A 27,043-nucleotide genomic window follows, 5' to 3' on the forward strand; every position below is an offset into this window, starting at 1 on the left:
TTGTGTTATCTTCGACCGGTTCCCTTCTTGATCTTCTATTCTCTCGAAAAGAATTTCCTTGTGGTGATCCTTTGTTCTTTCGCATGAACTTCTTGAATTTCCTAACAAATAAGGAAAATTGTTCGTCAGATAAAAAATCATTATTTACTACTGACCTTGATGAAGAAGTTTGTTCGGCCATTAGTGCGGATGTTCGTTCATCACGTTCTTCTTCGACTCGTGTCTTCATTTCGAACTCATACGCCTTAAGATCACTAAAGAGTTTATCCGTAGATAATGTCCTTAGATCTCTATGATCGCGCATTGCGGTCACCTTCATATCCCAATTTAAAGGTAGTCCGCGTAACACTTTGAGCGATATTTCCTTCTGGGTAATGGTCGTTCCCAGATCCGTGATTTCTCCAAGGATTTTGATCAATCGAGCTTCCATGTCGGTGATGCTTTCGTTCGGTAGCATTTTGAAATCTTCGAACCTCTTCATGGCAATGGTTAGTTTTTTATCCTTTTCTTGTTCATCGCCTTCACCGATTCCGATAAGTGTATCCCATATTTCTTTTGCTGTGGTGCACTTTCGAATCTTTGGGAATATGGTGTCATCGACCGCTTTGAACAAAATATCTTTGGCAATGTTGTCCAAATTATTTCGCCCTCTATCTTCACTAGTCCACTCCATTTTTGGCTTTGGAATATATTTTGGAGCATCTGGATTTAGTGCGACGGTAGTGTTAACTTCCATTATTTGGATAAGACCATTTGTGATGACTTCCCACATTTTGTCATTTAAAGCAGATAAGTGCACCTGCATTCGAATTTTCCAATCATCAAATTTGTTAAGTGAGAAAAGTAAATTTTGAGCGAGAACCATATCTCTCTTCATCTTGAAGATTTTGAGATCTATCTAGCAGTCAAAATTGACTCAAATAGACAACCGCTCTGATACCACTTGTTGGTCCCGAAAAGGTGGCGAGAAGTCTAGAGGGGGGGGGGGGGGGGGGTGAATAGACTTCTCTAACTTTTTCAAATCTTTTGCAAAACACACAAGGCAAATAACACTTTGGTAATTTCAACTCTAAGTAACAAGCATCAACAAGATAAACAACTTAGAGTGTGCAGCGGAATAGGTAGCGGTAAAGTGTTATGCTTATAAGTGTGGTGCTCAAAGAGATATTCTAAACATGCAACACGTTAGAAACACTTGATAAGGTTCAAAGATGATGTACGTAAAGTATGGCTTGCATGCAAACGTGGGAACTATCAAACCCAGACAGATAAAGATATGCAATAAATCGTAATCGGGTTAGTTCGCAGTTAGAATAAGCATGCACAAAATATATGAGCAGTATGTAAATAGAGAGAGAGATTTATAGTGGTTCAGAGGTGGTGTAATCCTCCTAGTCCACTCTTCTCCTTTCACTTCAAGGAGGAAATTCACTATTCTTCGATCACCCAGATACAATAGTGAATAAGTGTCCACCGACACTTCTCCGAGTGCTTCGCACAAAGCTACACTCCTCCAAGGTTTTTCGCAAGCTCCTCTTGTTACTCCGCCTTCCCGAGTACTTCGCACCAAGCTGTACTCCTACACCACGAGAACTACGCACAAAGCTACGTCCTCACAGGGTTTTCACAAGCTCATCTTGTTACTCTGCCCTTTACACCGAGTGCTACGCACAAAGCTACACTCAACCAGGGTTTTTCACTCTCTCTAGTTACTCCGCCCTCTTTCTACACTCAGTAGAGAAATCTACAAAGAGATAAAATTTTTCTCTCACTCAGACTTGAATTAATCGTGTATAGCTCAATATATTGCTTCTTGGCTGATATGAATATTGCTTGCTTTTCTCTTGCTTGTATATCTCAATTTTTCAGCCGTACTTGTCTTCAAGTCTGCTTGGGCAAATTGCAATTTATAGCCAATGAAAGCTATTTGCCCGTTGATCAACTTTCGATCTCGATCGTCCATTTTGAATTGTAGTTGATCAAAAGATATTGTCAACTTGATTTGAAATATTAGGTAGATGTCATTTCTCCTTTTGTCAGATGATTTGAATAATTTGCCCGTTGCCGTGTCTTGAATTTTGTAGCCTCCAAAATTTGAAAAAGTTCGGCGCGGCAAGCTTGATATTCCTTGTCCTTCATAAATGCTCTGACATGTCAAGTTGATCAAATAATTTATCTGCTAATTCTTGCTTGAGTATAAAACAATTTCTCCGCGAATCAGCCTTTTTCAAGCGTCTCTGGTTCAATCGTAACCTCTGTAAAAACTTCATAGTTGTTCATGGTGAGATGCTCTGTTTCGATTTTAAGCTTGGTCCACCATACTTGGTGTGTTTCTCCATCTGGTGCATGGCTCTTGTGAGACTTGTGCATTCACTTGGGTTAGTCTCCAAGCTTAGCTAGTCTCCAATACACTTGAGCTAGTCTCCCATACGGTGGAGGTTAGTCTCCCATACGGTGGAGCTAGTCTCCCAAGCAAGGTAAAAATGTTTCACTTGAGATTCAAACTTAGGATTATTTGGCATAACTCACACGTATTTCTTCTAACTCTTCTAGCATAGTTCTTGGTGCCTTATCCGCATCATAATTGTGTTAAGCTATAATCCCGCTTAACTTCTTCAAATAAATTATGATCTTCCAGACTTGTACATGGGTTGCATGATATGGGTGCACCATACTCCGTAGACTTAAACTGACTCAAATAGAATAAAAATGGGGACTACTTGATTTTTCAAAAATACATTCAGCTCATCAAAATTTACAATATATTCCTAACAGTTACCAAAAAACCGAATTCAAACTAGATAAATCAAATTCCAAAAGGCAAAATCTAAAATACATATACATACATACTGTTTAGTCATTACCAAAATCTAAAACCTAAATTCCAAATCCAAAATAAATGAACCAAAGTCACAATAAACACTGGAATAAACACTGGCGAAAAAAAAAATTAATCTACACTTAAATAAACATCTTAATATATATATATATATATATATATATATATATATATATATATATATATATATATATATATATATATATATATATATATATATATATATATGTCGGATAACCGACTCCAATTACCGTATAATAACCAAAAAATCTAAAAATCGAATTTTTTTTAAAGGAGATAACCGTGACCGATCAATAACCGATTTTTTCGATCGGTTCAGTTATCGGTTAGCGATTTTCGGGCAGTTAACCGATAATTTGCTCACCCCTAGATGCAGTTTACCCAATTTTTGTTCCATTTTTAATTGATGATGTAGAATATTATTGTTGAAATATTTCTGTTTCATTTTTAATTTTCGTTGCATTTTTAATTTACCTTTACTATTGTTCAAAAGGGAAGTGTATTTATTTATTTAAGGTATTTCCCTAATCAATTAATTATATTGGTATTCTTAATCAATTCATTATATTAATATTCCTAATTAATTTTTATTGTCTAATACCAATATTTAATTAGTTAACTACAAAAGTTTGTGTAGGAAAATAAAATATGAGGATTTTTATATAGATATATAGATATATAGATTATTAATATTATTATTAAGGTAAGTAATTATGGCGTTTGGCTGTAAAATAATTATTATAGTAGTAACTTGATAGGATTGTCATCATATTAGAGAGGATTTAATAATAATAATTATTATTAAGGTAAGTAATTATGATGTTAGGTTGTTAGCTTATTATTATTATAGTAGTAACGTAATAGGATTGCCAGCATATTGGAAAGGATTACCAGCATATTGAATTCCAAAATAATATTTTTGTAATTTAGGAAATAAAAATTACAATTTTATCGTAATAAATTTAAATTTTGGAAATAAAGATTGGAGATTAAAATGGGTTAACTACGGGAGTGTTACCGTAATCAATTAACCGTAATAATTATCGTATAGACTATCATGGGCTGTTTGGTTCACGGAATAGGCTTGTAATGTCGTAGCATTCCCAGTAATAGGCCTATTCCTCTGTTTGGTAACCACTTGTATTCCCAGGAACATTGTTCCCGGGAATGACCTATTCCCCTTACAAGGGGAATAGAGATTCCTAGGGGCCCCGTGGTATTAGGCTATTCCTGATGCGATAATTATGAGGGATTCTTAAGCTAGGCACCGAATAGAGTAAGGATGAGTTAAGCAGGCAATGATAGATAAACTCACAGTCTCATCGCGCGTCCTAAGATTCCTATACCCTAAGTACTTAAACACCTAGAGTTCAAACACCTAAAGTCCTTTTCCTAAAAGACCTCAAACACTTAGAATTCAAGCCTAACGTCTTTAAAGTCTTATTCTAAAGGCATTGTCCTAGAGTCGAACTTAGGCTCTGATACCAACTGTAACACCCCTAAATTTTAAAACTTTTAATACTTATGAAATAAAGGCAATTCTATCATTAAATCCCAAACAGAGCATTAACTAAACATAATCGTTGGGGTGCTATGCCACGTTTGAGCTGGAGAACTCATATGCACAGGCTAAACTATTCAAACAACAAAAATCCTCAAATCAATGTCTAGTACAACATCATAGCTAAGTCTACGGGTCCGACTAGCGCGCTCCGAAGCTACTCATCTGTGCCTAAAAGCTAAATATATCTGTTCAGTGAATAATGCTGGTAACCCACTCCAACGCGTTAAATACAATATAGGTAGATATATATAAGGAAAATCATTTTGAAGCCGGAATACATATATACTTGTGTGACTCTAATTTAAAACCGAGGATAGACTCAATCAAGAAAGGGTAGGCTCATTCAACAGAATTAATCACACATATAAACATACTAGCATGCATCCTAAGGTCACAAGACTATTCCACATCAATCATATCAGTATTCAATCATTATCATGTTTACACATTTGGTGGTGCCGCAGGACCCTTCACGCGCCCATACACGAAGTGCTAGCGCATATAGCTCTGGCATGGCCCCGAAGCACCCTGCCTGTGCCGCAGCACAAGGAGATTGATCGCAACCAATCGATGAACCGCATCTCATTAAATCATAACGTTTGATCGCAACCAAACGGTGGACCGCAGCCCGATGATTATGTATATCTGATCGCAACCAGATTATGGATCGCAACCCTATATATATATATATATATATATATATATATATATATATATATATATATATATATATATATATATATATATATATACATATATATAACAGCCAATGGTTCTCAACCCATCCAACTGCCTGTATAGCCAATTGATCGCAACCAATTGGGGTATCATGCACAAATAACACATAGCCAAGCACATGCAACCCACACTAACACATAAGGAGGGGGGGGGGGGGGAATCATTGGGGAAAACTTATCCTAATATAACTTATGCGTGGTCAACCACATTAAACTACTCGAGACATGCCTAAGGGGTCATGCACCTTCCTCCTAGGCCAACGGGATACCAATTCGACTAGCATGCAATACACAAGACTCCTTTATCCTAAGAATGGTACCCGATACATCAAACTAGACTCATATACGACAAACGGGGTACAACGGGACACGGGGAAACATCAAACGGGGAAAAACACCACAATTTGCACCGGGATTCCAGTGGGTGGCCGGCGGGTGGAGGGCCACCCGTTGGCTGCGAGTCACGAGGCAGCGGGTGCCCGGCGCCCGCTGCCAAGGGTGTGTTGGGCAGCGGGTAGGTGGTGGGTACCCTTGCCCCCACCTACCCCCACTGACTCTTATGTAATAAATTTGTTCCGGGATCCCTCGTGGAACCCGAAACCATGTCCAGACATATTCAAATACAAACAACGACACCACGTAATCAAGTAACGGATTAAAACAAAGAACCACATCAAATACATCCTAACACGACTCCTAAACATGCCAAGACTCAATACCCGATCATGCAAATTCCCACCCAAACACACCAAGAATAACACAATACGAAATCCGCGTTATAACCCTAAGGCTCTAGTCATAATTAAAACACAAGATCGTTTATATAATTTATCATAGAATCAAGAACATCAAGATTATCACATAAGTATCAAGATCATCTCATAAACACAATATAAATCTCAGGCAAAGCTTTATCAAGACTCGAGCACGGAATCATATATCAAAGGAGCCAATGAAGAAGATTATAGCAAGGAAAATAGGTTTTGTTGAGACATGGGTTACCTCTTAGCCTTAATTAGAATCCTTGGCTACTAAGGTTCTTTCTCTAAGATCTCCTCCTCGTGATTTCTCCTACGTTTGGTGATAGGGGAATTCCTGGGAATTCTTGTGTGGTGGAATCTATTGTGGTGGAATTTCTAGGTGCCTCCTATGTCCTTATGTATATTTAAGAGTCCTAACTAAGGTCTGAAAGGTAAAGATTCACTTATTCTATTCCTTATAGGGCTAAGGTTTTGGTTTAGAGATAAGGGTCCATGATCCATGTTGGACCCTTCTTAATTAATTAAGGGAATTTAAACCTCTTTTAATGGCAAGCAATTAAATAATTAGTCTGGGTTAGAGGTCGTAACACGGGGTGTTACAACCACAACACCGCCGCCACCACCACCACCGCCACCACCACCAGGACCACAACCCCACCATCGCCACCGCCACCACCACTGCCACCGCCACCACCACCATCGCCACCACTGCCGCCACCATCACCACCATCACATATTTTTATAAGGGTATTTATGTCTTTTAAAACATATTTCATTTCTATTCCTTAAATTAACCAAACACTTTAATATAATTCCTAAAGTCTATTCCTTCCGCAAACCAAACAATAGAATACAATTCCTATTCTATTCCTTGCCTATTCCATTCCTTATGGAATAACATTCCTATTACCTCAAAATTCATTCCATGAACCAAACGTGCTGTCAAAGTTTGGGCTGGAAAATGACGACAAAACTAAGTTTGTTCTTTAAAAAATCCTATGTTTATTTATTTATATGTTGAAATCAAACTAAGTTTGTTTTTTAAAAATCACATGCCTACAGTACAGTACATTTTCAAGTTCTATCTACTCATCATATCAATTCCCATTTCTTTATTAGTTAGTACAGTTAACATGAGTTGAAAGATTTAATAGTTTGCTTCACGTAGCTTCTTTTGAAGGCAGGATGGTGAAAAAAATATACAGAGAGAGTAAAGTAATAGAAACAATCACATTACATGATTTTGCAGGTAGATGAGAATTCGTCCAATAGGAATCTCTTGACAGGGCCGCTTTCGTTATATGTGTGTTCCAGAGTAGAAGTATTGATAGCAATTGGACGTTCTGCTTTATCTTCGAACTGGAATAACTATTTTTTTTAAAACGGAAAAATTGTTAATAAAAAAGAGATTATCATACAAATGTTTACTGTAATATTTAGTGCTAATTTATTTATTATAGTTAAACAACAAACCAGACTACACATCTACAATACCTCACCCAAATCTTCATCTAATTCCACACCAACTCCACTGGTCTCCAGTATATTACCAATCTGGAATCGAACTTGATAACTTGTTTTTATAGGAGGATTTTACTTTTATATATATATATATATATATATATATATATATATATATATATATATAAATAGAGGATTTAGACTATTTTAAAATAAAAATAAAATTTTAAAATAAAGACGGTTCAAAATCGTGAACCGGATTTGGAATCGCCGGTTCACGGTCTAGGATCCAGTTTTTTCAATTCATAATTTTAATAAACTGAAATTCAAATATTGGATTCTGAATTTTAATAATAAGCGAAAACTTTCAATTCGATTGTTATAGTGTCATAGGTTCTCAACAAAAGCTGCCTACGAGTTAAGTTCATATTGTAGTTCGCCTACCACTAATCCAGTTTGGAGCAGCATCTGGAAACTCAATATTCCTAGTAAAACTTACACCTTTCTTTGGATGGGTAGGCACAATTGCATCATGACAAATGTCAACAGGAAAAAACGTGGCCTTACAGACTCCTCAGCGTGCTCAGCTTGCGGTGATAGTGAGGAAACAACAGAGCACATACTCCGTTTCTGGCCGGAAGCGAAACAGATTTGGCATGCTATCCTCCCGGGGCTCAAAAATGATCCAGGAATGACCTTTGACAACTGGTTTGATGATGGCATTAGAGGCCTGTCACCGGACAACCGTATTATTTGGGGGGTTTTTGGCCGATGTGTCTGATGAGAAAGAGAGATTTTTTAGGAATTGGGCGGGAAGTTAAAGCTCAGGTTTTTGTTTTTATATATAGTATAGATTAGACTAAATTGTCATCCTGCACCATGAACCCATTCCTGATTATTCATGTCGCATCATGATCTTTAATAAGTGATATTTAGAACCATAAACCATAATTTTTTTTTTTTTCGTCTGGAACTTTTTATTGCTAACATGGAATTTTTTATTTATTTATTTTTTTGGTATTTTTCTTCTTTCGCCTTCATATTTTTTTTCTTCATATTTTTTTCCTAAACGTAAAGTCCTGCTCTGCATTTTTGGCTTCCCGTTTCTCCGATCAGACCTACTCTGTATAGGCCTGCTCTACGGAGTTTGGTATCAGAGAAATGAGAAGTGAAGAACGCAGAGCATGCCTTTACATTTAGGAAAAAAAATACGAAAAAAATTATAATACGAAGGCGAAAGAAGAAAAATATCAAAAAAAAAAAAAAAAACTAATAAAAATTTCCAGGTCAGCAATATTATTACTGGTAACTTGTAGGAAACCCAGAAAAAGTTCTAGATGAAAAAAAATTTATGGTTTAAGGTCTAAATATCACTTATTATGGATCATGGTGCGGCATGAATAATTGGTTCATGGTGCGTTATGACACTTTAACCATTTTTAGTGAATTAAGGATTTTTTTTTATTTTTCTATTTTACTGCTAACTTTTAATTTTACTGATTATTATTAGTATTAATGAATAAGTGAATTCCGTTTCTTTTTCTATTTTTTATAAAATAATGATTTTTTTTTTCAAATTTTTTGGTAGGTTTTATTTATTTATTTTTTTACTGTTATCCTTTTTATGACATTTTTTTAACAACCTTTCGTTTTCTTTTGTCATTTTCATTGAATTAATAATCCTTTTTTATTTTCCAATTTTAATGATTATTATTGAATTCCGTTTCTTTTTTTTTTTCATTTTTAGTGAATTAATGATACTTTTTTATTTTCCTATTTTACTGCTAACTTTTTTACTGATTCTTATTAGTATTAATTAATCGGTGAATTTCGTTTCCTTTTCTATTTCTCGTGAATTAAGAATTTTTTTTTCTTTCTAATTTTTGATAGGATTTTCTTTTTTTACTAATATCGTTATTATGACCCCCTTTTTTTTCACAACCTTCTGTTTGTTTTTTTTTTTTTTTTTTTTTCCATTTTCATTGAATTAACTCTTTTTTTTCCTATTTTACTGATTATTATTAGTAATAATCAGTAAATTCCGTTTATATTTCCATTTTTAATGAATTAAGGATCCTTTTTTATTTTCCTATTTTACTACAAATTTTTTTATACTGATTATTGTTAGTATTAATTAATCAGTGGATTGCGTTTCCTTTTCTATTTTTTTGTCAATTAAGGATTTTTTTTATTTATTTTATTTTATTACTAAGGTTTTTACTAATTATTATTAGTATTATTAATTGATAATTTTTTTTATCCCTTTTTTATTGTTTGGACGAGAAAGTAAGAAAGGAGGATTTTGTTTATAATAATAGTATAGATTTATATTGATAGAATTATACTTTAAAAATTACATTTAGAAATTTAAAAAGTAGCATTTAAATTTTGTATGATTAATATAGTGCATAAGTGTATGTATGTATGTATTTAAAAAAAATTTATTGTTGGTTTCACAGTGTTGATAGCTGCCCGGTAGGCCAACACTACCAGATAACTGTATTTGTGAATGTAAAGAAAGCGAGAAAATAAAGATAATTTTAGAGAATAATCGGTCGTTATTTCTTTAGGGTGTTGCCCTTTAAAGTATGCCGCCCACAGAGAGGGTCCGTCCCCGCTACGGAGATCCCATGGAGATATTTATACACGAATATATAATCTATACATGGTAAATAGGGCTGATGTCTAGCCAAGGTCAAGGGTAAGTAGGGCTGACGTTAAGGCTGATGCAGTCGTCGATATACTACATTTCTCGTCTAGGCGAATTATGGAAACTACCTAACTGAGCAAAGATTGCGTCCAGAAAATCCGCTGGTACGCGTTTTGGGGCGTGTACCCAGCCAAGAGTTATCCCGGCCGCCCGGGGATAACTTCCTGGGCTTCAGCCTCTGAGTGGTGGCCTTCCTCCTGCCAAGCCTGGTCGCCCGTCCGGGCCCTAGGTCTTGCGCGCCTGGGAGACGCACCGCCCGCGTGACCTGGTCGCCCGTCCCAACCTCGTAAGGCACAGGATCAGGGACACACCAACCATCGTGGCTGGTTGCCCATCGGCATTGCCTTCTAGGACCCGCTTGTAGACACGCCGGCTGGTAGGCTGGCTGCTGACAAGTGCATAGTAGACTCCGGGGGCGTCTGGTATCATGACTGGGAGGATCATAGCGGTTCCCTCTTTCTCTCCTGGTTAACTACTAGTTCGGCTCCTTTGTCTAGCCTCCGCCCAGGCGGCTAATTTGGGGTATCTATCACCAGTCCCTCACTTTTTTAGGTTTTAGCTGAGTCGTTAACTTGAAAAAGTAAATAACAGAAAGCACAAGTTCCTCAAAAATGTCTTAGCCGCCTGGCTTCTCAGTCTGTCTGGATTTTGTCGAACGCCCGGGCGAGTCCCTGGCTAGTCTCGCTATTCCTGACTGGTCCCGTTTTTCCCGACTGGTTCTGGGAGCGGTACAATCGCTATAGGCGTAATGATGGCTATTTCGCTGATTCCGCTGGTTGGACTTTCGAAACGTGTCCCTTGGTAACCGTCGCTTCAGACGTAACGTCAGCGTGTCCCGCCCGTCCGATCTAGGACACGTGTACTGAATTCGCTGTCCGCCGATCCTTATAAATACTCTTCTTTCCTCTTCCTTTCTTCCCTTCGCACTCCTTAGGTTTTTTTTCGGCTTTTACTTCCTCTTCTTTTTGGGCTCAACCCCCCGGCAGCTGACATCCTTTATCTCTGTGTTCCGTTCTCCAGTTGTCAACTTCTTTCAGGTTAGCCCTCGACTCTTTCTTTTCTGATACTTCTGTCTGTTCTCTTGCAATGTCGTCTTCCTCCTCTTCTTCTTTTTCATCTTCTTCTTCCACCTCTTCATATTCCCCGTCTGCCCCCGGCGAGGACCTTCGCCAGAGGTAGACCACCAATCCTCCGGCTACCACGTCTGCTCTGGTGAGAGCCGGGGGACAGTCCTCGGTGGCCGTGGTCGACCCTCCTATTGGCCGAGAGGCCGGCACCTTCGAGGATTTGGGCTGGCCGACAATCTTCCCTTCGTGAGGTGGATTTTCAGCATGCTCGACGTTTGTTGGGCACGGCGGCGGTATCCCGCCGCCCAGGTGATCAACTAATAACGAATCCTCTTGGTAGCGGGTATGTGGGTGTCCATTACCAGTCCGTCCGCTGTGGTTTTCGCGTTCCCCTCCCGCCCTTCCTTGTCCTTCTTCTTCAGTATTAAGGGATAGCACCCGACCAGCACCCAACTCTTACTGCCTGCTGACCGCCTTCCTTACAAATTGTCATCGCCTCGGGGTAGAGGCCACCTTGCCTCTATTCTAGCAGCTTTTTCGGCTCACGCCGGTGGGCCAAGTTTCCTCAAGCTCTGTGCAGATCCGCGCCCAAGACGATCGCAAGTTCAAGGACCAACTGATCTCTTCCCACAAAGGTTGGAAAAAAGGAGTTCTTCTTTGTCCGTCCGGCCGACCATCTTCTGGCCTTCGATTTTCATTTCTAATGGCAGTCGTCCTGCTTTCGCTCTAACGGGCGACCAACTTGCCCTGTCAACCTGGTTGATCTTGTTCAGCAGATCACCCGGGGCGAGATGATCTCTGCCCGGCGCTGGTCGGTACTGGCCGCCATGTCGAGGGTCGGTCTTTTACCAGATGGCACGCCTCAGACAGGTTTGTCCCTCCAACTTTCAGCATGCGATGTATTTCTTGGTGGGTTTATCCAGCCTGACTTCTTTATTTTGATTCCGCAGGGAACAACGATACGGACCAGTCATCCGAGGAAGAGGAGGAAGAAGTAGAGGAGGTTCAAGTAGTTGATCCGTTGCCCGTTGTCGTTCCACAGGAGGCCATGGCTGACCGCCGCTCTATCTTATGCGCCTCTGACCGAGCCCGGTTGACAGCTGCCGAGAAGGGGAAGAACTCGGCCGGGACGTCAAACCCCGCCCAACCGTTGGCTACGCGAAGCCCAGGAGCCCTAGTGATTGGGGGTTCCCCTTCGGTTGCAGCTCGGTCCGCCGCGGATACTAGACGGGGGGGGGGGGGGGGGGGTCTGCCACTCCGGTGACCAGTGCTGCATCTCCTACCTGCCGAGCTGGCGTAAAACGGCCCGACGAGACTCATGTAGAGGCCCCGGCTGCGAAGAGGATATTGGTCGGCCCTGAGGCTAACGAGACGGAGGTTATCCACAAGGGCTGCTACTCGGTCGGCGAGTGGCTCGACAAAGTTATTTTCCCCAAGGACCTGGAGTCCGTAGAGAGTGGGGACCCCGACCAGCTGCTGGACAGCATCGCCCACTGCAGCTACCAGGTATTTCTATCTTCGTTACCCTTCTCTATCAGTCTTCTTTTCCCCCTTATGCCCCCCCCCCCCCCCCCCCTTTTTTTTTTTTTTTTTTTTTTTTTTTTTTTACCGCTCCCTCCTTTTGGCAGGCCTTGATGGGCCAGCTTGCCCTCCGTCGTTGCCAGAAGGTGCGCGGAAGGATCTGCATGCCATCCAGGACGCTCATGCCGCCCAGATAGATGATCTGAACCTGAAGCTGGGACAAGCAGCTTCTGCCTTGGAGGCAGATCAGAGGAGGAATGACCAGTTGGCAGCCGACCTGAGCCAGGCCTAGGAGACTGCTCTGGCTGCCTTTAAGCAGTCTCCCGAGTTCCGTCGAGTGGTGATAGTGGCGGCAAGGGCCAATGCCGAAGGGATCGCCATGGAGTGGCTGGCTTCTGTGGCTGGCCAGGCTTATTTGGATGCTGCAGGGGCTGAAGATTACCAGGCTGGGATAGCGGACATTCAAATGGAGATATACTTAGTCCTGTTCCGGCGCTTCTCAAACTTTGAGCCTTACCGCTATGAGCTCTCGGAAAAGTTGTACGAACACCACTCGAACCCTGCTACCGTACATGAACACGGGGAAGCCGTCCTGGAACATTAGGTGGTTCGAGGAGGAGGCGGCCAACCAGGCTTAGCCAATGATCCCAACATTCTGGCAAGGTACCTAAGGCCCGCATCGCTTAACTTGGATGAGGAGGAGGAGGTCGAAGCGACCGAGCCGTTAGAACGCCGTTAGCGCGGGCCGCCGTCTGCTAAAAAAAACATCCCATCTGGACCATCGGAAGGGGTGAACTTGGAGTAGGGTAGCCGCCCGTTCTTCCTTCGTTTTTCTTTTATCTAAATGCTAACTTTCCCTTCGGGGCCCTTTTTGAATGCATCTCTTGCCCGCTGAGCTTTTGTTCATCAACTACTTTCTTTATTTTCCTGTCTGTTTATTGTGTGTGCGTGCGGTTGACCGTCCATCAACCTCGAATAATCATTCGAGAATTTGTTAAGTCCCTCAACGGTCGATGCTAGCGGCCTACGAGCCCCCGAGGATCCTCTAAAACTGCCAAGTCCCTTAGTGGGCGAGGCTGGTCGCCTACGAGCCCCCGAGGAACTTCCAAAACTACAAAGTCCGATCCCTCAGTGGGAGAGGCTGGCTGCCTACGAGCCCCCGAGGAACTTCCAAAAACTGCCAAGTCCCTCAGTGGGCGAGGCTGACTACCTACGAGCCCCCGAGGAACTTCCAAAACTGCCAAGTCCCTCAGTGGGCGAGGCTGGCTGCCTACGAGCCCCCAAGGAACTTCCAAAACTGCCAAGCCCCTCAGTGGGCGAGGCTAGCTGCCTATAAGCCCCCGAGGAACTTCCAAAACTGCCAAGTCCCTCAGTGGGCGAGGTTGGCTGCCTACGAGCCACAAAGGAACTTCCAAAACTGCCAAGTCCCTCAGTGGGCGAGGCTGGCTCCCTACGAGCCCCCGAAGAACTTCTAAAACTGTCAAGTCCCTCAGTGGGCGAGGCTGGCTGCCTACGAGCCCCCGAGAAACTTCCAAAACTACCAAGTCCCTCAGTGGGCGAGGGTGGTTGCCTACGAGCCCCCGAGGAACTTGCAAAACTGCCAAGTCCCTTCGTGGACGAGGCTGGCTGCCTACGAGCCCCCGAGGAACTTCCCATTTAACCGCCATCTTTCTTCCTTCAGTGGGTCGGCTGGCTGTCCTTTCCCTTAGCACGAGATCTCTTATCTAGAGATATCTGACTTTGGTTCTTTTGTCTTGATAACGCTTGACGGCCTGTTGGTACTCGACCATCCAAGCATAAGCCACATCCCGTCTCTCCTCCAAGAGATTCTTTTCAATCTGCAACGTTTCCTCGTTACCTTCTTCATTGTACAACAAGACTCGCCGACTGGGCACCAAGAGTTCGGTCGGAACCTTCGCCTCGAACCCATACGCCAAGACAAAAGGAGTTTCGGCCGTTACCCGGCGTGGGGTCGTCCGGTAGACCCACACTACTTTTTCCAATTGTTCGACCCATGTGCCACCCAGCTCTTCCAGTTTCTTTCGCAGCCCATCTAGAAGGGTACGATTTAGATTTTCGATCTGGCCATTGGCCTGAGGGTAGGCAACAGATACATTGATGTGCCGGATGCCGTTCTGCACGCAGAAGGCTGCGAAGGCTCAGTTATCGAATTGTCGTCCGTTGTCGGTCACTAATTGCTCGGGCAGTCCAAATCTGCATATGATGTTCTTCCAGACAAACCGGCGGCACTGATACTCGGTGATAGTCGCCAGAGGCTCTGCTTCTGCCCACTTAGTGAAATAATCAACGACCGCTATAAAGAAGTGCACTCGTCCGGGCGTCTGAGGGAGTGGCCCTAACAGATCGATGCCCCATTTGGCAAAGGGGATCACGGTGGTGATCGGTGTATAGAAGGTTGCCGATCGGGTGCTCTTTTTAGCGAACGATTGGCACACGACGCATCTTAGCACTTCTTCAATGCAATCTTTTACCATGGTCGGCCAGTAATAGCCCTGAATGATAAGTTTTCTGGCTAAAGTATTGGCCCCCTGATGGGCCGCACAGATTCCCCGGTGAGCGGCAGCCATCACAGTCTTAGCGTCCGCGGGGGATAAGCAACGCATTAGGGGACCTCCGTAGGACCGCTTGCAGAGCAGGCCGTCCATCAACTCATAGGAGGGAGCCCGCCTTCTGATGCGATCAACGTCTTCCCTCTTATCCGGCAACTTTGATTTCTGTTTGTACCTAACCATGTCCGCAAACCATGGCCAAGCAGAGGCGTCCTCTGGTCTAGGCAGGAAAGTAGGTGTCCGGACAACTGTGCAAAACGAGAGCACCTCAGTGCTGGGTCGTTCTATGATCTCGGTGCGACAAGTCATTGACAAGTAGGGAGGCACACTTCCCGCAGCCAGCTTCGATAAGATATCTGCCTCCGTATTTTCTGCTCGTGGGATGTGGGTGATCTCATAGGCTTCCAGTTTATCCATCAGTCCCTCGGCCACGTCCTTATAGAGTATCAGTCTTTCTTCTCTGGTCACACATTCATTCTTCAGTTGGTTAACCACCAGGCGGGAATCCGTCCTTATGCGCACCCGGGCAGCGTGAAGGGCAATGACTAATCGCAACCCTCCTATGACCTCCTCATATTCCGCCTCGTTATTTGAAGTTTGGAAGTTGTACCTTAGGGCGTAGTATAGGCGAAATCCTTCGGGGGTGGTGATCATCACCCCGCCCCCACAATGCTTAGAGCTGGTCGCGTCGCCAGTGTGTATTTCCCTTCATTCCGCTGCTTCCTGGCCTTCGACCAGCTAGCCCTCCGTCGGGTAAGCGGAACATTCCACTATGAAGTTGGCAAGAACCTGAGCTTTGATAGACGGCCGCGGGGCGTATTCGATCCCTTACTGGGTGAGCTCCATCGCCCACTTTAGCAATCGTCTGGACGAGGCTGGATTGCATAGCATGCTGGCTAGGGGGAGGTCGGTCAACACCCAGACTGTATGACCTTGGAAGTAAGGCACCAACTTCCTGACCGTTGTGATGAGGGCGAAGGCTACCTTCTCGAGGGGGGAATAATTGATCTCTGCCCCCTTCAAAGTCTGCCCGACGTAATAGACCGGCAGTTGAGCCTTCTCCTCCTCCCGTACTAACAACAATGTTTCTCTCGCCTTGGGCTTAGATAAGAGTGGCGGAACTAGGAGATACTTCTTCAAGTCCTCAAAGGCTACCTAGCATTCTCTAGTCCACCGGAACCCGTTCTGTCTCTAAATGACTTCAAAGAGGGGAAGGGCCCTGTCGGCGAACTTAGAAAGAATCGGCTGAGGGCAGCCATTCAGCCTATCAATCGCTACATTTCTTTGAGGTTGCTGGGCGGCCGCATATCCAAAATAGCCCTCACCTTTCTCTAGGTTCGGCTCGATTCCACGCAAGTGACCATATATCCCAGAAACTTTCCTCCTCAGACCGCGAACGCACACTTCTTGAGATTCAACCTCAATCTAAATTTCCTCATGATTTCGAAGCAATCCGTCTGGTCCTTCACGTGATCTATCTCATCCTTGCTCTTAACGAGCATGTCATCGACGTAGGCAGCCATAGATACGCACATCAACCCTTTTGAACAATCGGGCTACCATTCGGTGTATGTGGCCCCAGTGTTCTTCAGACCGAAAGGCATTACCATATAGCAGTACACCCCGTCCGTTGTGATGAAGGCGGTTTTTTCTTCGTGCATATATATCTGATGGTATCCACGGAACGCATCCATGAAGCTAAGCAGAGCGCATCCGGCCATATCATCGACCAGCTGATCGATTCGGGGGAGAGGGAACGGATCTTTGGGGCATGCTTTGTTGAGATCGGTGTAGTCGACGCACATTCTCCATGCCGGCGGCTTGGGCACCAACACCATGTTAGACATCCAGCCAAGGTACTTGACCTCTCGGATGTGCCATGTGGCTAATAATGCGTCCACTTCCTTCTTTACGAAGTCCCTACGGTCATTCGATAATGTCTCCTTTTATGAGCCGCTGGCTTGAGGCTGGGGTCAACCGCCAACCTGTGGGATATGATTGATCCGTCGATCCCCGGCATGTCCACAGTGTTCGTAAGTACACCATTATGTGTGGTGTTTTTTTTTTTTTTTTTTTTTTTTTTTGTGGTGTACTTTTTGGCATTTCATTCTGGTATATTTTTTAACATTGTATGGTGCATTTATGCATACCTAATGGTGTATGCCGCACTGACCGCACGGGAAGACCTGACCTCACAGGAACCAAAATCTATATATATATATATATATATATATATATATATATATATATATATATATATATATATATATATATATATAATTTTTTATTTTTTTCATTTGTTCTTTAACCTCTACGTAGACCATACATCGCTCATCGCGTTTCTTCCGGCTTCCTTAGTTCATTTGCGAAGACTACGATTCTAGAAGTCGCCACCGCTACCGCCTAGGCACTCACCGGCCACCACGACAGCACTCCTGCCGGCTGCCGGTCCACCGCCTCCCACAGTCCCACTGCCTCGCAGTCGCCTCTGGAAGTCGCCATCCCACTGCCTCGCCATCGCCAGTCGCCTCGACACCATCCTCAGGTTTGGTTTTCTTTCAGTTCTTCAGCCCTTCCATTACTAATGAACATCAACTTATCACAATTTGAACTATAAATGTTAATGTCAAAAATTTATTCAATTATTTGCCTAATTGCCCTAATTTTTTGTTTGCCCTAATTTCTCTAAATTTGTTTTTGCTTGATTTCCCTAATTTGAAATTACCCTAATTTTCTAATTCAATTGATACTAGTTTGGAACTTTGGATTACACTGATGCGCTGCCCTAATTTGCTAATTCAATTATTCAATTGAACTGAGTCAACTGACTGATTTAGGCCTGTAGTTTTTGTCTAATTAATCACTAATCTATGTGAATTACTAATTCTATGTCAGTATGTCACTATGTGAATTACTAATTCTATGTGAATAAGTGAATTACTAATATGTTAGATTGTTAGTAAATAGTAATCTGTAGTTTTTGTCTACTGTATTTTTTGCTTAATTACTAATTACATAATCTGTTAGTAATTAACTAATTGTCTAATTACTAATTGCTAATTTGATGTAAGATGTAAGAATGTAAATGTTGCTCCAGACTTCCAGTAAGAATGTAAGATGCTTATGTAGTTCCAGTAACTATTAACTAAGTAACTAACTAATTACTAAATGTAGTTCCAGTAATTATTTGTAATGTAATATATAATGTATTTTATATTTTAACAATCTTATTTGTATTTGAACATTGTATTTGACCATTTTTAAATGTATTTTCCCTTTGCTTCTTCGCCCCCACTGAAGAAAAATTCTGGCTCCGCCCCTTTTCAACTTCACAATGGATCGAATAGTATAGTAATTCTCTATGGTTCTACACAACAAAGGAATAATCCTTATTCACAGAGATTGAACAATGTTATTTTTTTTAATGCTACTGACTCTATTACAATGTAGGTTGAACAATGTTATTGATAAATCAACAAACTTGTTGGAAAAATAGCATTAAAATGGCATAAAATGACATGTTAAGTGGCTATTTTGTGTTACAATTATTAGTGGGGTCCACTTACGATTTGGGTCAGGTCAAAGTGGATTCGGATTCTTCGTAGTGAGACAAAGAGATTGATATATTGTACGCTCAAAACGGATAATGGGTGAATGAGATATTGATTCTCAAAGTAGACCCATTGAGTTGGAAAAATGAAGGGAAAAAGTGAGCTTTTGTCCCACATTGGTTTGGAAAGAGGATTTGCCCCCCCCCCCCCCCCCCCTCCCCCTTTTATCTGGGGGGGGGGGGTTTGCAAATCAAATTCCAACTAGAAACGAGAACGAAAAGGTTTGATTCAAGCTCGAGCTCGTGTATGCCGGCACCTGTTTCAAGTGTTACAAATCGTGCATTAAATGCCAAAATTGGGCGCACCTGTTTCAGGTGTTACAAATCGTGTATTAAATGCCAAAATTGAATGCTATTGATTCTTCACCCTATATAAGGAGTGTAGTAGCAATGTTTCTACAACACAGAAATTTTGTTTTCCCAGCTACAAAATCTATGCTCCTACTCCATTCTTGAAGCTGTGTTCTGTCCGTGCTCTTGTTCGCCAGGTTCGTTCATTTGGGTTCTCAAACGTCGAACCGTTGTATGTTTTATCCTAGGAAACCTAGGACACAACGCTCCTAGCACTTTTGGGAGCTGGCAAATAAGGTTTTAAGGAAAGAAAGGCACCTCGCCTAACTCGTACTTTCTTCTTTCCTCCTTCTCCTTCTTTCTTGTTTTGGATTATGCTCTAAGCAAAAATCATTTCCTTCTTGTTGATTGGAGTTATAATATGAGGATTATAAGTTCCATTTTTTGGTTGATATATATTGGTATCTCTTTTCATAGATATATATGTATATATAACCTTTGGATCCGTTTTATATATATATTTGTGTGTGTGTGTGTGTATATATATATATATATATATATATATATATATATATATATATATATATATATATATATATATATATATATATATATATATATATATATATATTTCGGATATTATATCCAATAATATTTTATATATATTTTTGTGTGTATATATAAATATTATTTTTGGGATATAAATCGATTTTGGTTCATTATCACCAACACAAACTAAGCCTAAAATTATGCAGGAAAGAAAATACAATATCTATTCCACCCTACTACCAAAATGCAAAATACTTTCACCAAACCTCATTACCATTACCGAGTATTTGATTCTCATTCCGATTTTGATTCCCATGTGCGAACCAATTACACCCAAGGGTGTGTTTGGTTAATGGGTTAAGCTATTATGAATGGAAATCAAAGTCATTGTTATTATTTGGTTGACATGTTTTTAGAACACTACTATGAGATTTGGTTTGATTATTACCCCCTTAATTAGAAAACTCATTCCCTAATAAGATAAGGGTTTCATTCCATTAGTCCCCTCCTAATTGGTAATTTTATTTTTAAGTTTGGATTAATGATTTTAGATTGTTTTTATTTTATTTCTTTTGTTTATATTGATGTTTTGGATGTCTTTATATTAGAATAAATTGTCATGATTTTTTATTTTTGTATTTTTAAACATTTATTCCCATTATGGGATCATACATAACTAAACAGTAATATTGGTAATCATTCCAATTCTACCATACTACCAAACATGCAAAATACTTTCACCAAAACTCATTACCATTGACAAATATTTGATTAATATTCCGATTTTGATTCCCATGTGCAAACCAAACAGACTCATATATTATTTCGAAAAAAACCTTTAATATATTGAAAATCAACATCGTGTGATCTTATACATTTAATTGATATACATTACAAATAGAACGTAGAAGATTCCATGGTTACGTTATAGACAGGAGGTAGAAGCTAAAGATTATTACTGTATGAAAAAAAAGAAAAAGAAAAAAAAAAGATGTGAGATGAGATGAGATGAGATGAGAATGATGAAAATGTGAGATCTATGGTAAATGCTGGACTGTTATTTATAATACTAAAAATGTGAAGGCCCGGGGGAACTACACTGCACTACACTACATGATTTAAACATTTCCTAAACATCATGGATTTACGGAATATCATTTGTTTTGGAATGGTTTGGTGCAAATTTTCTTTGTCATAACACACGAAAAGCACGTGACTACGTGAAAGGAAAATGGACAAATAAAAATAAAATGCAATTAAGGAAATGTAAACAATAAACACTTTAAATTGGTAATTGCCAAACTTTTACAAGGCGTTTGGTTGGAGGGATTTTAAATTCCCTTCCCACTTAATTCCTACCTAATTCCAAAAGCCATTAAATTCCGTAGTTTGGTTGGAGGAAAGTTTGACTCTGTTTTTTTGTTGGTAGAAAATAAATTATTGGAAATACTTCTTCTAATGTTTGGTTGAGTTTGGAATTGTTAGGGGAGTAACTCATATAATCACCAACAAGTTAAGCCATGTTATTTTGACCGGTCAAAATAAATATGATTTTTTTTTTTTGTTTTTTTGTTGAAGCACTACCATACACCGGTCCAATTATGAATGCCAGAACATAAAAGAGATGAAAGTACGTAAAGGATTCCATAGTTAAATAAGTATGGAATAAGGGTTAAATATGCCATCCAATTGTACACTAAAGTGCAATTAGGCTATCGAACTTTAAAAAAAATGCAATTAGGTCCCTGAACAATACAAAATTATGCAAATAGGTCCAAAATGACATGTTTACATTAAATTGTGGGTTACCAATTTAAAAATAAATTTTAAACATAATTTTAAATAAAATAATTAATTAAAAAAAATTAAAACTAAAACTAAAACCGCCGGAGACGAAGGATTCGTCTCCATGGCCAGGGAGACCAACCTTCGTCTCCTGGCCAGGGAGACGAAGCTCTTCGTCTCTAGCCATGGAAATGAAGCTCTTCGTCTTCGGCCATGGAGACGAAGCCTGCCAGAGACGATTCGTCTCGGCGGTTTTAGTTTTAGTTTTTTTTTAAAAAAAAAAATTAATTATTTTATTTAAAATTATCTTTAAATTGGTAACCCACAATTTCAGGTAAACATGTCTTTTTGGGTCTAATTGTATAATTTTGTGTTGTTTAGGAACCTAATTACATCCTTTTGAGTTCGATGGCTTAATTACACTTTAGTGTGCAGTTGAGTGGCCTATTTTTTTTTTTTTTTTGAAGGAATGAGTGGCCTATTTGATTCTTATTCCAATAAATATCATTTAATGTAAAAGGAAAAAATAATAATGTATTAAATTGATAGTCATTCTAGTCATTATTATAAAAGGAAAACAAAATAAAAGACTGCATTAAAATAATAACCATTCTAACCGTTTATTACATTAAAATGATAGTCATTCTAACAAACGATTTGACAAGTACAAAGGCTTTTGCCTGCCCCAGCATTAGCACATACACATGAATGAGGCATCGAGCTTGCTGGCCAATGAAATAATGCCAAATTTCCACAACTAATGCTCGCACATACATCATCTGCGGTAAAAGTTCCTGGGCAAAACTTCACTTGACCTTAACATAAAATAAAAAAAATTTAAAAGGAGGTGAAATAAAGTTTTTAAAAAATCAAACATAAGTCATTATATTTTATTTATTAAAATACATTATATAAAAATTTTAAAATAAAAAATACCTAGAGAAGGGCTTAATAGAGTCAAAAAAATCGTCAGGGAAAAAATCACAAACATATTGCTGTTCTTCATAATCTTTGGTGTATGTTGCAACAACAGTTTTTTTTTTGAGATGAAGGATTATATTTTTCTTTTCACAAGATATTACTCTTATATAGATCTTGAAAATAAACAATATTGTTTAAAAAAAAATTATGTACAAATGTAAGTAGGGTAGATTACCATAAGGATTCACCGAATTACTGTAATGCAATATTTTTTTCCTTTTAAGTTTATGATTAGAATGATTATTAATTTAATGCAGTATATTTTTTCTTATAATAAAAAAAATGAATCAATGAATTCCGTTTCTTTTTCTATTTTACGTAAAATAAGGATTTTTTTAAAAATTTTTTGGTAAGTTTTTTTTTTTAAACTGTTATCCTTTTTATTACATTTTTAACAACCTTTCGTTTTCTTTTTTTCATTTTCATTGAATTAATAATCCTTTTTTATTTTCCAATTTTAATGATTATTATTGAATTCCGTTTCTTTTTCATTTTTAGTGAATTAATGATACTTTTTTATTTTCCTATTTTACTGCTAACATTTTTAGTGATTCTTATTAGTATTAATTAATCGGTGAATTTCGTTTCCTTATCTATTTCTCGAGAATTAAGAATCTTTTTTTTTTTTAATTTTTGGTAGGATTTTATTTTTTTTTACTAATATCGTTATTATGAGCCCCCTTTTTTTTCACAACCTCCTGTTTGGTTTTTTCCATTTTCATTGAATTAAAACTCTTTTTTTTCCTATTTTACTGATTATTATTAGTAATAATCAGTAAATTCCGTTTATATCTCCATTTTTAGTGAATTAAGGATCCTTTTTTATTTTCCTATTTTACTACAAACTTTTTTATACTGATTATTGTTAGTATTAATTAATCAGTGAATTCCGTTTCCTTTTTAATTTTTTGTGAATTAAGGATTTTTTTTCTATTTTACTACTAACTTTTTTACTAATTATTATTAGTATTATTAATTAATAATTTTTCCCCTTTTTTATTGTTTGGGCGGGAAAGTAAGAAATGATGATTTTGTTTTTAATAATAGTATAGACTTTTAATGAATTATGGATCCTTTTTTTTTTATTTTCCTATTTTACTGCTAACTTTTTTAATGATTATTATTAGTATTAATTAATCAGTGAATTAAGTTTTCTTTTCTATTTTTCGTGAATTAAGAATCTTTTTTATTTTTCTAATTTTTTGTTGGATTTTTTTTGCTGTTATCCTTATTATGATATTTTTTTCACAATCTTCCGTTACTTTTTTTTTTTTTTCATTTTCATCGAATTAAGACTCCTTTTTTAATTTCCTATTTTACTGATTATTATTATTAGTAATAATCAGTAAATTCCGTTTATATTTCTATTTTCTAGTGAATTAAGGATCTTTTTTTTTCCTATTTTACTACAAACTTTTTTTTACTGATTAATGTTAATATTAATTAATCAGTGGATTCCGTTTCCTTTTCTATATTTTTGTGAATTAAGGATCTTTTTTTTTTATTACTAAGGTTTTTGCTAATTATTATTAGTATTATTAATTGGTAATTTTTTATCCCTTTTTTATTGTTTGGGCGGGAAAGTAAGAAAGGAGGATTTTGTTTTTAATAATAGTATAGATTTATATTGATAGAATTATACTTTAAAAATTACATTTAGAAATTAAAAAAGTAGCATTTAAATTTTGTATGATTAATATAGTGCATAAGTGTATGTATGTATGTATTTAAAAATTTTTTATTATTGGTTTTCACTGCGTTGATGGCTGCCCGGCAGGCCAACACTACCGGATAACTGTATTTGTGAATGTAAAGAAAGCGAGAAAATAAATATAATTTTAGAGAATAACCGACCGTTATTTCTTTAGGGTGTTGCCCTTTAAAGTATGCCGCCCACAGAGAGGGTCCGTCCCCGCTACAGAGATCCCGTTGAGATATTTATATACAAATATAGAATTTATACATGGTAAGTAGGGCTGATGTCTAGCCAAGGTCAAGGGTAAGTAGGGCTAACGTTAAGGCTGATGCAGTCGTCGATATACTACCTTTCTTGTTGTAATTTTGCATTTCCTCTTTTTAATCAGATTAACTGGATTAATCAACTAATGAAATGGACTGACTGATTCAGCGATGAAGTCAGTCAGTGATAACAGATCATAGAGATGTGTACAGAAAAGATAACAGCACAAAGCGAAAGACACAAGATGTTTACCCAGTTCGATACAGTGTGTATCTACGTCTGGGGGACGATCACATAGGCGTCCAATCCACTAAATCATAATTCAATGTACAAAGGTAGATAAACAATAATCTCACCCAAGAGCCCCACACAAGGTACATACCCAGTCTACACAGGTTTAGTGGATTGTTGAAGATGGAGAGCCATGCATACAGAAGTCCAATGAAATCCCTTCACTTGGAGAGCCAAATCTGATGCATTCTACTTCAATGACGCTCTTTACAGTTGTTCCCACAACAGTGTGATCACAGTGTCCTTTCGTTTAAGCAGCAGTGATTCTTCTCAAGTTCGCCATCTTAATCACCATAAACATGTTGTATTGAAAAGAGGCATGATAATCAAAGATATGTTCTCATAAAACTGATGTGGAGTGTTTCTTCTCTCTGAAGGCGTAACCCTAATTCACTTCGAATGTAGATACTTATAGATCCGTCGATAGAACACTCCTTCCATAGATGTCTTTGATTGTAGATGGTAGGACAATATTTGAAGAATGTAATCTTAAAGATTCAGTCCATACCTTTCCAAAGCAGATACGCTGATCTTCCTTCCAAATCTGTCTTCTGTAAACTGCGTACAGCTTTTAAGAAAACAGCTTCTTAAATCAGATCTTCAGTGTCAGTCCTTTTGTTGTTGCTTCTAATTGATCAGTCTTCTGTAGAGATGAACGAACACTAAGCTAAACCTATCTTAGTATGCCATAATAATATTTCCAATTATAAGATGGGGTTTTTGAATAATTAAAACACTAACAAACTCCCCCTTTAGCTATTATTTGGCAAAACAACTCAACTATGTAGAAAGACATAAACATAAAGAACTAAGATAGGTTATCATAAAGAAAAAACCATGAGTCTGATCTGATTACATAGCAGAACAAAAACAAAAACATAGCATACATGTCATGCTGGATCAAAAACACAGTCTAAGAACATTCTTCAAATAAGAATGGTGTCATAAAAAATAACGCCCAGCCAGGGCCAGAAGGTACACAAAAAACAACTCCCCCTGAGTTCATACTACTCCCCCTTTTTGCCAATGAGAGCCAAAGGTCAAGCATTGGAGGGAGTGTCACTGTCGGACTTCGCAGGTTCAGTAGCAGCAGCAAATTCAGATATTCTTAAACGAAGAAGAACGGTTGCCAGCTCAGTACGGGCCCCTGTCAGTTGTTTAGCAATTATACCGTGAACTGTCTCAAGCTCAGAGACCCGTGCCTTTAACTGAATGGAGAGATGAAGATCCTTGGCATGGGGCGAGTCATCAGCCACAGTATCAGGTTCAGAATTGGAGGGGGCAGTCATCGGTATAACATCACGAATGTGATCTCCAGTCAAAAGACGCCGATCAACAGTATAGAGCAGAGTCGGACTGATCACTTCACTTGGCATAGGCTCAAGACCCTGAGTTGTAAGAATGCCATAAATCAGATTCGGGAAGAGTAGTCGTACCTTCTGCTCTCGTGGATGGATCATGGTGAGGATGTGATAGTAAATCCAGTTTCCCAGATCAATCGGCATCTTTGTTCCAATTCGGAACAAGAAACCTGCCAAGTGTTTACCAACCGTGTGGAAGTGAGCTGATGGGAGCCAGTTGCGAAGAGCAAGGCAATGCAGAATAACATATCTGGACGTGAGTTGAGAGCTCGGCAGATAATCCTTGTCACCAGTAGGCCAAGTATCAAGCTGTCCACCCGTTAGAGTCTTGGCCACCAAGTTCCAATCTGTAATTGCCTCATCTTCTACAGCAGTCAGTCCATAGTATTCATTGATCATGTCAGGCCCGAATATGTACCACTTCCCTCGAATGAAAATCTGCATTGGTCGTGGTCCAGTTAAGATGTCAATCTCGTCATTGAGATTACAGTAGAATTCATAAGTGAGGAGCTTCGAGTATGGGTAGATGGCGGTGACAGTCTTCAGCAGCCCTACTTCATTCAGCAGTGGTAGAATATCACATACGGAATTCAGCTGATTCTCATCAACAGATCGTTGAACAATAAGATCTCTTCTGACCATAGTGGACTATTTGCCCTGAGCAGCGGGAGATACAAACTGAGGCTTGTAAACAGATGTGTCAGACCCTTCAACAGGTTGAACTTCAGGAGTTATGCTTCGACCTCTGGAACGTGTGGATGGTTTCCCCTTTCTGGCAGATGATGTAGGTACAGCAGCAGGTTGAACAATAGTAGGGCCCTTTTGTTTAACAGAAGATCGCAGTGTCTTGAACACTTGTTGGATAGGTGGGTTTGCTTCAGATTTGATGGTTTCACTAGACTTCCTTCTCTTCTCAGGCTGATCCACATCAGCACTGTCATCACCGGGCTCAACAACAACTTTC

General features: G+C 39.4%; 2 protein-coding genes across 2 annotated transcripts; both read right to left on the reverse strand.

Annotated features, from left to right (window-relative positions):
- Positions 1-11,064: 11,064 nt before the first annotated feature.
- On the reverse strand, positions 11,065-11,858 carry LOC109171102 (sodium/potassium/calcium exchanger 1-like). The gene is made up of 2 exons (XM_019320233.1): positions 11,774-11,858; positions 11,065-11,576 (listed from the first exon to the last, which is right to left on the reverse strand). The coding sequence occupies exons 1-2, from the start codon at positions 11,856-11,858 to the stop codon at positions 11,065-11,067; spliced, it is 597 nt and encodes a 198-aa protein (XP_019175778.1).
- Positions 11,859-25,758: 13,900 nt separating this feature from the next.
- On the reverse strand, positions 25,759-26,721 carry LOC109171103. The gene has a single exon (XM_019320234.1). The coding sequence runs from the start codon at positions 26,719-26,721 to the stop codon at positions 25,759-25,761; it is 963 nt and encodes a 320-aa protein (XP_019175779.1).
- Positions 26,722-27,043: the final 322 nt, after the last annotated feature.

Source organism: Ipomoea nil, unplaced genomic scaffold, assembly GCF_001879475.1.
Source record: "Ipomoea nil cultivar Tokyo-kokei standard unplaced genomic scaffold, Asagao_1.1 scaffold3394, whole genome shotgun sequence".
Classification (NCBI taxonomy): domain Eukaryota; kingdom Viridiplantae; phylum Streptophyta; class Magnoliopsida; order Solanales; family Convolvulaceae; genus Ipomoea; species Ipomoea nil.

What these genes read in the sequence shown, in the direction of transcription:
- LOC109171102 (XM_019320233.1), bottom strand. Translation starts at nt 11,858, where the DNA reads ATGAAAATCGAAGGCCAGAAGATGGTCGGCCGGACGGACAAAGAAGAA. An exon ending in TTGTGGGAAGAGATCAGTTG is followed by an intron (nt 11,577 to 11,773) that starts GTCCTTGAACTT and finishes TTAATACTGAAG; the next exon opens with AAGAAGGACAAGGAAGGGCG.
- LOC109171103 (XM_019320234.1), bottom strand. Translation starts at nt 26,721, where the DNA reads ATGGTCAGAAGAGATCTTATTGTTCAACGATCTGTTGATGAGAATCAG.